We start from the raw sequence: 12,314 nt of genomic DNA on the forward strand, positions 1-12,314 counted from the left end.
GAGAAATTGAACTCAGGTGTGGACAACCACAGTTATAGTATGTTTTAACAAGGGGGGCAATCACTTTTTCACACAGGGCCATGATGGTTTGGATTTTTTTTCACCTTTAATAATAAACACCTTCATTTACAAATTGCATTTTGTGTTTACTTGTGTTGTCCTTGACTATTGTTTAAATTGGTTTGATGTTCCGAAACACTTAAGTGTGACAAACATGCAAAGGAACAGGAAATGAGGAAGGGGGCAAACACTTTTTCACACCACTGTATATAGTCAGAGCCTAGACTTAAAAGAGAAGTAAAGGAATATTTTTTTTTTTCAGATTCAAACTAACCTAGGTGATTGCAGCATCGGTCCAATGCGGCATCTGTCCCCCTGGCGTCTCTGCACTGAGAACCGTGTGATCGAACACCGCCGATCGCTCGGTTTTCACAGCTCTGTGAGCAGAGAGCTGCAGACTGTCAGTCACAGCTATCTGCTCTTCTCCCTCCTCGCTCATTGGAGTGCTGAGCTGTGGAGGGGCAGGGAGTGCCCATCTCAGGCCACTCAGCGGCTTGCTGAGAGGCTGAGATGCGTGTCAGTCCAGGCAGCTGGCGGATCCAGACTTCTATTGTGACGCGGTGCCTGGACTGACATTGGTGACGTCAGCAGAGAGCGGACTTCAGTCTGCTCTCTGCTGAAAACGGGTCACAGGAGTGCAAAAGGAACTCCACTCCTGTGATCCATAGGAGAAGTCCAGCCAAACAAAGCTCCTTTAAACCCCATTGAAAATCTGTGGAATGACTTGAAGACTGCAGACCACAAACGGTCACCATCAAATTTAACTGAACTTGAGCAGTTCTGCAAAGAGGAGTGGGGAAGTATTGCAAAGTCTAGATATGCAAAGTTAGTAGAGACATATTCCAACAGACTAAAGGCTTTAATTAAAGCAAAAGGTGTTTTATCAAAATACTGACACAAGAGGGTGATCCTTTTTCAAACTCGTTGATTCTGTTTTTGAATTTTTTTTTAATTTTCTGACATGTTGGTGTTATATCCATTGGCTCCCATTGCTGTCAATCAAAATGAGAAAGAGAGAGGCGGGGCTGAGCTGCAGCTCTGTGTCTGGATGGACACAGAGCAGCAGCTCTGGTCTGGTGCCCCCATAGCAACCTGCTTGCTGTGGGGGCACTCGGCAAGAGGGGCCAGGAGCACCAGCAAGGGACCCGAGAAGAGGAGGATTGGGGCTGCTCTGTGAAAAACCACTTTCTCAGAGCAGGTAACTATAATATGCTTGTTATTTGTACCCCCAAAAAAACAAAACTATAGTATCACTTTAATTTTATGCGGTTCCACCAAGTACCTTTTAGGCTAGTAACGATGAGAATTCCGCTTTACCTTACTGGAAGTTATTAACATTTTGTATTGATAAATATTAATATATGTTGGGGGGGGGGGGTTTACAGTGTCTTACTAACAGAAGATTCCTGACGTGTTTTTCTCAGTGCCTTGCTAAAAGCAGCATCCCCTGATATCAATAGGTCTACAATGAAGACATCAATAATCAGCAGAGCCACCAAAGTTATTACCCTGCTGCTCCCATGTTTCCTATTTTTTTTTTCACCAGTCCATTAATCATACTAATAGGAAACCTGTTTGTGAGAGAAATATGGAGATGTCATTGCTGACCTTAAATTTGCAAAATGCCTCTCTGTTTTGCAGATCTGATGGATTCACTCCTCTCTAGCCAGTGGCATGGAACATGTATGCCAAAAGGTGCTGACTTCACTCTGCCTTTCTAATGAGCATGCTTGTTCCGGGTCAGTGAGTCAGTGTTGAAGGCTCCATCCAAGTTTAATCCTGTCTTGAGCCCTGATGAAGGGAAACTTGTGTTGCCCCTGAAACGCATTGCCTGTTTTTAGATGACTTTTTATCAACAATTAAAATAATCTTGCATTCTTTCATCAGATTTTGGTCTTGAACTCCTTTCTGTATTTTTATGGTTCAGCCTTCAACACTGACTGACTGACCCAGAACAAGCATGCTCATTAGAAAGGCAGAGTAAAGTCTGGACTCTTTGATTTTACTTGTTCCAGGCCACTGGTTAGAAAGCACAGAAGCCATCACATTTGTACCAATTTTTTTTTTTTTACCATTGGTTAAAATTATCTTGGACTGTTTCATCTGATTTCGTAATCTTTTCTGTATTTCTATGGTTTGAGCAACCGTTGGGTGCTCATCGAGGCAAGCCTTGCTGTGTGAGAGCCTTGCCAGAGCTATTGGACTTGTTTGAAGTTTTTCTTCATCTAAGTACACATGGCAGTCTAAAATTTAACAGTACCTCTTTGAGTATGTTGTGCTCGAGTGTTGAAGGTTGAGACAGCCAGGTCTAGTAATCTCAAAAGAAGGCCAGAAAAGGCACCCCCTTATTTCTCTCTGTACAGGCTTCCTCTACTGAGCTGTGATAATCTTATCATACAGTGTATAATCCTATCATATAATATGTGAAAATAAGGCAGTGGGGTAACTGGGGCAGGTTTTGACAAAAATGGAACATAACCCAAGCCCAGTGAGAATGGACAGAGGTGGTCACAAATTGGCAGATCCATCTTCCAGATGTGTCCTCATATTTTACACACAGGGATAATATAAAATTACGTCCAGCATATACAATTCTCAATGCCAACAATTTTTACATTTCTGTCCATTTAAATACCAACAATATGTATCTTTTCATAGAACAGCCTTAGATAGGCAACATCTGAACCATTTTATTACTGGTGATCTTTTTCCTGTTCTTCATAATAAAGCCAAAATAATAGCCAAAACAGATGGAAGCAAGATGGCGGCTGGCCTTGTATTTAATGAACCTAAAACATGAGAAAAAATATAATTATAGATTACTGTTATTGTCATCATCACTGCTATTTATAGAGCAGCAACATCATGTGCAGCAATACATGCAGTAAGGTAGTAAAATACACACAGCAGTTTTCTAAATACATAGACAAAAAATAGTAAGACTTATGTAGCAGGCATGTTGTAATGCAATTTCTCCTTTAGGCCACAAGATGGAGACAGAGAGATGCTGACTTGTTCTTCCAGAAAACTCAGAGACACAAAGCACACTGGGAAAAAGGGGAGTTTTCAGGAAGTGCTGAGGTAAATGAGGTGCGAGAAAAGAGAGAGAGACAGGTTTTCTACACAGCACTACAGAGAGAGTGCTGACAGAATATTTGAGGAGGGCTGTCTGAGGAGAGCGGTCTGAGGTACCAGAATCTGATTGAGGGGAGAGACACACTCTGACACCAGGGACTGCGTGACCCAACAGAAGGATAGAAAGCCACGTTTCTATTGAGACTATTGGGAAGTTACCGTGAGGAGAGGGGATAGAAGACAGGAGTGGTGAGGTGACGGGACTGTGTGGTGGAACTCCACCTAAGATAGAGAGCCACACTGTCTACCAGCATCTAAGAGAGAGAGATTCATGCTTTTCCAGAGACTGCTGCAAGAGACTGAGAAAAAAGGAGACAGGAACAGTGTCACCCACACGGTCCTCCACCGTTCAGCACAGCTCAGCAACTCAGCACCATCTAGCCCAACGGAGACAACCCACACACCACTTCAGGGATCACAAAACCCATCCAGGTGTCCTGTCGGCCGTTGTCTCATCACCCTGCCAGTTCAGCTACCAGCCATCCTGATTGGCCAACAGGAGGTGATCCAGTGCCTTACAACATTGACAGGAGCCTGAAACACCATTTGGGACTTCCATTGTGTTATCATCCAGAGGATTGGTAAGCAGGTGTAAACCCAACATCTTTCTAAGCACAGTACAGACACTGCATGCAGATACCTATTTCCCTTTCTACTGTCAGAGGATGCTTGTTTAGAGCTGCCACTTTTAGTCATTCTGTTCTTACAAACCACTACCTAACGGGATTTCCTAGAGGATTACTGTCTCACTTTTGATTGATTAAACCTACTCTCGTTACAAAGGGCCCCAACATTTGCTAGCAGAAGACACTAGTACTCTTCAACTCAGGACCTGTCACATAACAGAACTCTGCTTACTGTACCTGTTAACCCATTTTTTCTTTTTGTATTGTTACTTTCAATGGTGCTTGTGGCCCAGAAGGAGCTTAGACGTTGATAGATCTTCTCTCCTCCCTCACAGCGTGTTATGGGCATATAGCTTACTGCCCTTTTCTAAATTTACAGTTGCTAAGTATTAAAGGTTGTCTTTTCTAATGTATTAATTCTTGCATAAACATTTAATAGTGTTGTAAGCTTCCATATGCTTTAAACCGTGATAACTTATTTCATTTGTTTATCACTACCAGGTGTGTGTCTGTTTTGGTGATAATCCACAGCCAAGATAATAGTATTCTCCGCGTCTTTAAATGTGTTTGCAGTAATTTAATTTTAACCAGATGTGCCAGAGGGGATGAGGTCATACCAAGTGGCTCCTTTGGGGCTGGTGCTACGCTATGAACCCCAAACAAAAGTGCTTACAGCATAACAGAAAATATACTAAAAACAAAAAGTTTATTTTGTGATAAGCAGCCAGCACAAAAAATTGTTGGTAACTTTTAGTATAATGCCAAAATGTGTCAAAAAATAACTCCAGAGTTACCTTCCATAAGATTAGCAACCCTACTAATAAATAACTCATCACTTTAAATATATTCCTGCTTTCAGGATAGTATTTGTCCACCAGGGACAATAATTGATAAAAAAAAAAAAAATTATATTATAAATCAATAAATGTGCCGCGCTCTGTATACCAATCTTAATGTGTATATATATATATATATATATATATATATATATATATATATATATATATATATATATACTCAAATACGTGTCCAACAACCAATGATAAACACTGGAAACTAATATATACAATTATATAAATAAAATAAAAAATCAAATATAATAACATGCAGTGGATAGTGCTACATAAAGTCCATCAAAATGCAAATAAAGTGTTCCACATGTGACTTGACTCTTTCTGTGAATCACATTAAATGAAAACACTCTGCAATCCAATATAAGGTGCTCCAACAACCGCTGTGCCACCTCACACATGCTTCCCCCAATGGGTGTCTCCTCACCTCAAAACGCGTGGCCCCTTACTTAAGTTGGGTCAGAAAATGCCTGTGAGCCTCTCCAGGGCTCAGTATGGTGGATCTAGATCCGCTGGATCCTGCGCCCTTCCTTATCACAATCTCCCCGTCAACTGACAGCATACAAGTGCATGTGGGTGTAAGAGAACTCCAATAGTGCTTTTATCATTTGGACATGAATTTTTATGAAAATAGCAAACCGGGTACTCACATGCTCCTGGTGCTTCCAGCACACTAGGCTATATTAGGCAGTAGTGTATAAGATCACCACCAAGGCCGCACAACCGCTATCTGCCTGCTGACCGCTTACTCCTCGTAAGGGTCCGGGTTCCTTCACTGTCCTCGCCCCTCCCCTACGCATGTCCACTCAGATCATGCGTCTTCTCCTTGTCTTCAGTAAGGCAGAACCCTTTACCCGTCTTCCCCACTGGCAATTGCAAGGCCCTTTAACTCTCTTTTACTCACTATTTCCCAGGGTTCCATCATCCTCTGGACCCCTATACATACGCAGGGGATACAAATTGCAGCCCCTCTCATCTTCCAGTGCTGAGGTGGGATCACGCTTGAAGCAGCCATAACAGGGCTGTAGCTAGCTACAACCAGGTACATGATGCCCTACACCAGAGTCAGTACTGGCCACCCAAGGGCATAAGAGCGTGCAGCAGTAAGTTAGGTCTCAGTAACATAGTCACATTGGTAACTATTTAGAGATTTCCTAGTACAGCCATTCAAGTGGGGTGGCATTGTATACGGCAATCTAGACTGCTTTACCATAGACTTACATGTGGGGAGCCTACTGAGGAGTTCCTGTCCTCAATCACCTGGGCCATAATCTGCATCTGGCCAGTGGCATTTTCCCTGGCCCTGTGCCATATCAATAGTTACACCATATCTCCCCCCAGTGGGCATTTGTAAGAATCGTTGCTGGTATTTCTGTTACCTTATTTGGATACCTTTTTAAAACGCTAGTTTAATACTGGTTATATCTCTTTGTGTATGGTGAGTGTAATACAAACTTTTTACTTTGCAGATATAAACATCACATTTGTCCAGTCATTTTGTAGCTGGACTGGAAAAACACTCTTGATATTTTACAGCCTTGAGAACACTATGTTTGGCACACCTAATGAATCTTACTGGCTGGCAGAATCTCTGAGTAAAATAAATCACCTCTGTGCTGCAAGTTTAGTCACACAGCAGCTTTTACAGCAGTTAAATACGTCAGCCCTGGAAGATTTTACCCCCTTCCTGACCAGAGCACTTTTTACAATTTGGCACTGCATTCTTTTTTTTCCCACAAATAGAGCTTTCTTTTGGTGGTATTTGATCACCTCTGCATTTTGAAAACAAAACATCATTATTTTTTACTTTTTGCTATAATAAATACCCCCAAAAATGTTTTAAAAAACACATTTCTTCATAAGTTTTGGCCAATATATATTCTTCTACATATTTTTGGTTAAAAAAATGCAATAAGTGCATATTGATTGGTTTACGCAAAAGTTATAGTCTACAAACTATGGGAAAGATTTATGGCATTTTTATTTTATATATATCATTTTTTTTTTTTTACTAATAATGGTGGTGATCTGCAATTTTTGTACAGTATTGCGACATTGCGGTGTACAGATTGGACACTTTTGACACATTTTTGTACAGTGATCTATACAGTGATCAGTGCTATAAAAATGCACTGATTACTGTATAAATGTCACTGGCAGGGAAGAGGTTGACACTAGGGGGCGATCAAGGGGTTAAATGTGTTCCCTAGTTAGTGATTCTAACTGTGAGGGGATATGACTGACTGACAGAGACATATCACTGTTTCTACTTACTAGGAACAAACAATATGTCTCCTCTCCCCTGACAAAACAGGGATTTGTGTGTTTACACACAAAAATCCCCATGCTGGCTCTCGTGCCTGTGAACGTGGGTGGCCAGCAGGGATTGTGCCTGTCGGCCATGCGCATCAGGTTCCCTGCCGTGCAGCAGATGCATGCGCGTGCCTCCAAAGGCTCTTAAAGGGAACAATGTACCCATACGTTGTTTTGTGCAGCTTTGCCATTCTGCCGACTTATATTGGCATGAGTCGGTCGGCAAGTGGTTAAAGAAATACAGTGGTGTGAAAAAGTGTTTGCCCCCTTCCTCATTTCCTGTTCCTTTGCATGTTTGTCACACTTAAGTGTTTCGGAACATCAAACCAATTTAAACAATAGTCAAGGACAACACAAGTAAACACAAAATGCAATTTGTAAATGAAGGTGTTTATTATTAAAGGTGAAAAAAAATCCAAACCATCATGGCCCTGTGTGAAAAAGTGATTGCCCCCCTTGTTAAAACATACTATAACTGTGGTTGTCCACACCTGAGTTCAATTTCTCTAGCCACACCCAGGCCTGATTATTGCCACACCTGTTCACAATCAAGGCATCACTTAAATAGGAGCTGCTTGACACAGTAAGGTTCAGCAAAAGAATCTTAAAAGCTACACATCATGCCGAGACCCAAAGAAATTCAGGAACAATTGAGAAAGAAAGTAATTGAGATCTATCAGTCTGGAAAGGGTTATAAAGCCATTTCCAAAGCTTTGGGAATCCAGCGAACCACAGTGAGAGCCATTATCCACAAATGGAGAAGACATGGAACAGTGGTGAACCTTCCCAGGAGTGGCCGGCCGCCCAAAATTACCCCAAGAGCGCAGCGACGACTCATCCAAGAGGTCACAAAAGACCCCTCAACAACGTCCAAGGAACTGCAGGCCTCACTTGCCTCAGTTAAGGTCAGCGTTCATGCCTCCACCCTCAGGAAAAGACTGGGCAAAAATGGCCTGCATGGCAGAGTTCCAAGGAGAAAACCACTGCTGAGCAAAAAGAACATCAAAGCTCGTCTCAATTTCTCCACAACACATCTTGATGATCCCCAAGACTTTTGGGACAACATTCTGTGGACCGATGAGACAAAAGTGGAACTCTTTGGAAGGTGTGTGTCCAAGTATATCTGGCGTAGAAGGAACACTGCATTTCATAAAAAGAACATTATACCAACAGTAAAATATGGTGGTGGTAGTGTGATGGTTTGGGGCTGTTTTGCTGCTTCAGGACCTGGTAGACTTGCCGTGATAAAAGGAACTATGAATTCTGCTGTCTACCAAGAGATCCTGAAGGAGAATGTCCGACCATCTGTTCGTGTACTCAAGCTGAAACGAACTTGGGTTCTGCAGCAGGACAATGATCCTAAACACACCAGCAAGTCCACCACCGAATGGCTGAAGAAAAACAAAATGAAGACTTTGGAGTGGCCTAGCCAAAGTCCTGACCTGAATCCTATTGAGATGTTGTGGTATGACCTTAAAAAGGCCGTTCATGCTCGAAAACCCTCTAATGTAACTGAATTAGGACAATTCTGCAAAGATGAGTGGGCCAAAAATCCTCCAGGACGCTGTAAAAGCCTCATTGCACGTTATCGCAAACGCTTGGTTGCAGTTGTTGCTGCTAAGGGTGGCCCAACCAGTTATTAGGTTTAGGGGGCAATCACTTTTTCACACAGGGCCATGATGGTTTGGATTTTTTTTCACCTTTAATAATAAACACCTTAATTTACAAATTGCATTTTGTGTTTACTTGTGTTGTCCTTGACTATTGTTTAAATTGGTTTGATGTTCCGAAACACTTAAGTGTGACAAACATGCAAAGGAACAGGAAATGAGGAAGGGGGCAAACACTTTTTCACACCACTGTACTGCATAGAGAAAGCTAGGCAGAGCTTTGACTAGCAATGATCCTGAAGATTCCTTTTTTGCATCTGGTATCAGCTCTTCCTTAACCACTTAAGGGGCACCCTGCAGCAGTTTTACTGCTACAGGGCGGTAAGTATTTATATGTGATCTTGCTCTTCTGGGTAGGGGTGCGCATGCACGCCACCGCTGGTTTGCTCCCGCTGTGATCACACAAGCAGGAGACCTGCGGCAGGTACCGTGGGCTCGATGTCTGCCGGCACCCACCGATCCTCCAGCAGAGAGGCAGAATGGCGGTCTACTTATGTAAACAAGGCAGATCACCTTTCTGACAGACGGGAAGGCATGGATCCTGTACTTCTGCAAAGCAGAGACAAGGATCCATGTCTTCCCCTAGAAAAAGCACCTCCCACAGTACATATAAACACTAGTCAGGCACACAGTTAACCCTTTGATCACTCCTGATGTTAACCCCCTTCCCAGCCAGCGTCATTAGTACAGTGACAGGGCATTTTTTTTTAGCACTGATTACTGTATTAGTGTCACTGGTCTCCCAAAATTCTCAAAAGTGCCAGTTAGTGTCAGAATGTTCGCCGTAATATCGCAGTCCCACTATAAGTCGCTGATCGCCACCATTACTTTACCATTAAAAAAATAAAAATAAATAAAAATATCCCATAGTTTGTAGACACTATAACTTTTGCACAAACCAATCAATATAAACGTATTGAGATTTTTTTTTAACCAAAATTTGTAGCAGAATACATAATTGACCTTAATTGATGACGAAATTTGATTTTTTACATTTTCTTATTGGATATGTTTTACAACAGAAAGTAAAATTTATATATATATATATATATATATATATATATATATATATATATATATACAGTGCCTTTGCGAAAGTATTCGGCCCCCTTGAACTTTTCAACCTTTTGCCACATTTCAGGCTTCAAACATAAAGATATCAAATTTTAATTTTTTGTGAAGAATCACCAACAAGTGGGACACAATTGTGAAGTGGAATGAAATCTATTGGATATTTTAAACTTTTTTAGCAAATAAAAAACTGAAAAGTGGTGCGTGCAAAATTATTTGGCCCCTTTACTTTCAGTGCAGCAAACTCACTCCAGAAGTTCAGTGAGGATCTCTGAATGATCCAATGTTGTCCTAAATGACTGATGGTGATAAATAGAATCCACCTGTGTGTAATCAAGTCTCTGTATAAATGCACCTGCTCTGTGATAGTCTCAGGGTTCTGTTGAAAGCGCAGAGAGCATCATGAAGACCAAGGAACACACCAGGCAGGTCCGTAATACTGTTGTGGAGAAGTTTAAAGCCGCATTTGGATACAAAAAGATTTCCCAAGCTTTAAACATCCCAAGGAGCACTGTGCAAATGATCATTTTGAAATGGAAGGAGTATCAGACCACTGCAAATCTACCAAGACCTGGCCGTCCCTCTAAACTTTCAGCTCAGACAAGGAGAAGACTGATCAGAGAGGCAGCCAAGAGGCCCATGATCACTCTGGATGAACTGCAGAGAACTGCAGCTGAGGTGGGAGAGTCTGTCCATAGGACAACAATCAGTCGTACACTGCACAAATCTGGCCTTTATGGAAGAGTGGCAAGAAGAAAGTCATTTCTCAAAGATATCTATAAAAAGTCTCGTCTAAAGTTTGCCACAAGCCACCTGGGAGACACATAAAACATGTGGAAGAAGGTGCTCTGGTCAGATGAAACCAAAATCGAACTTTTTTCCCACAATGCAAAACGATATGTTTGGCGTAAAAGCAACACAGCTCATCACCCTCAACACACCATCCCCACTGTCAAACGTGGTGGTGGCAGCATCATGGTTTGGGCCTGCTTTTCTTCAGCAGGGACAGGGAAGATGGTTAAAATTGAGGGGAAGATGGATGCAGCCAAATACAGGACCATTCTGGATGAAGCAGCAAAAGGTGGCTCTACAAAGTATTAACGCAAGGGGGCCGAATAATTTTTCACGCCCCACTTTTCATTTTTTTTTTTGTTAAAAAAGTTTCAAAAATCCAATAGATTTCGTTCCACTTCACAATTGTGTCCCACTTGTTGGTGATTCTTCACAAAAAATAAAAATTTGATATCTTTATGTTTGAAGTCTGAAATGTGGCAAAAGGTTGAAAAGTTCAAGGGGGCCGAATACTTTCGCAAGGCACTATATATATATATATACACACACACACACACAGTTTCTCACAAAAGTGAGTACAGCTCACATTTTTGTAAATATTTTATTATACATGTAACAACACTGAAGAAATGACACTTTGCTACAATGTAAAGTAGTGAGTGTACAGCTTGTATAACAGAGTACATTTGCTGTCCCCTAAAAATAACTCAACACACAGCCATTAATGTCTAAACCGCTGGCAACAAAAGTGAGTACACCCCTAAGTGAAAATGTCCAAACTGGGCCCAATAAGCCATTTTCCCTCCCCGGTGACTCGTTAGTGTTATAAGTTCTCAGGTGTGAATGGGGAGCAGGTGTGTTAAATTTGGTGTTATTGCTCTCACTCTCTCATACTGGTCACTGGAAGTTCAACATGGCACCTCATGGCAAAGAACTCTCTGAGGATCTGAAAAAAAGAATTGTTGCGCTACATAAAGATGGCCTAGGCTATAAGAAGATTGCCAAAACCCTGAAACTGAGCTGCAACATGGTGGCCAAGACCATACAGCGGTTTAACAGGACAGGTTCCTCGCTATGGTCAAGCAAAGAAGTTGAGTGCGGATGCTAGGGCGTCATACCCAGAGGTTGTCTTTGGGAAATAGACGTATGAGTGCTGCCAGCATTACTGCAGAGCTTGAAGGGGTGGAGGTGGCATCAAATTGGTGTGCATGGATGTCATCCCAGAAGGAATCCTCTTCTAAAGGTGATGCACAAGAAAGCCCACAAGTTTGCCATAGACAAGCAGACTAAGGATTACCGGAACCATTTTCTATGGTCTGATGAGACCAATATAAACATATTTGATTCAGATGGTGTCAAGTGTGTGTGGTGGCAGCCAGGTGAGGAGTACAAAGACAAGTGTGTCTTGCCTACAGTCAAGCATGGTGGTGGGGATGTCATGGTCTCGGGCTGCATGATTGCTGCCGGCACTGGGGAGCTACAGTTCATTGAGGGAACCATGAATGCCAACATGTACTGTGACATACTGAAGAAGAGCATGATCCCCTCCCTTCGGAGACTGGGCCGCAGGGCAGTATTCCAACATGATAATGACCCCAAACACAACTCTAAGACAACCACTGCCTTGCAAAAGAAGGTGAACGTAAAGGTGATGGACTGGCCAAGCATGTCTCCAGACCTAAACCCTATTTAGCATCTGTGGGGCATCCTCAAACGGAAGGTGGGAGCGCAAGGTCTCTAACATCCACCAGCTCTGTGATGTTGTCATGGAGGAGTGGAGGAGCACTTCAGTGGCA

At 42.2% G+C, this 12,314-nt stretch overlaps 1 protein-coding gene across 3 annotated transcripts in view; it reads right to left on the reverse strand.

Annotated features, from left to right (window-relative positions):
* Positions 1-230: 230 nt before the first annotated feature.
* Positions 231-12,314, reverse strand: part of ICAM3 (intercellular adhesion molecule 3) — a 124,620-nt gene continuing 112,536 nt past the window's right edge. Inside the window, exons 6-7 of one of the 3 annotated variants that reach the window (XR_013270402.1) lie at positions 2,546-2,849; positions 233-2,181 (exon numbers count right to left, since the gene is read on the reverse strand). Coding sequence is in view for 2 of the 3 variants with exons in the window: in XM_077470201.1 (XP_077326327.1) it covers positions 2,779-2,849 (71 nt within the window). In the remaining variant the exon portion in view is untranslated. Of the gene's footprint in view, positions 2,850-12,314 lie in introns of all 3 variants that reach the window. The other 2 variants (XM_077470201.1, XM_077470200.1) reach the window with 2 other exon arrangements.

This window comes from Lithobates pipiens, unplaced genomic scaffold (genome assembly GCF_037356315.1).
Source record: "Lithobates pipiens isolate NorthernLeopardFrog02 unplaced genomic scaffold, aLitPip1_a1.2 Scaffold_8, whole genome shotgun sequence".
NCBI classification, from domain to species: domain Eukaryota; kingdom Metazoa; phylum Chordata; class Amphibia; order Anura; family Ranidae; genus Lithobates; species Lithobates pipiens.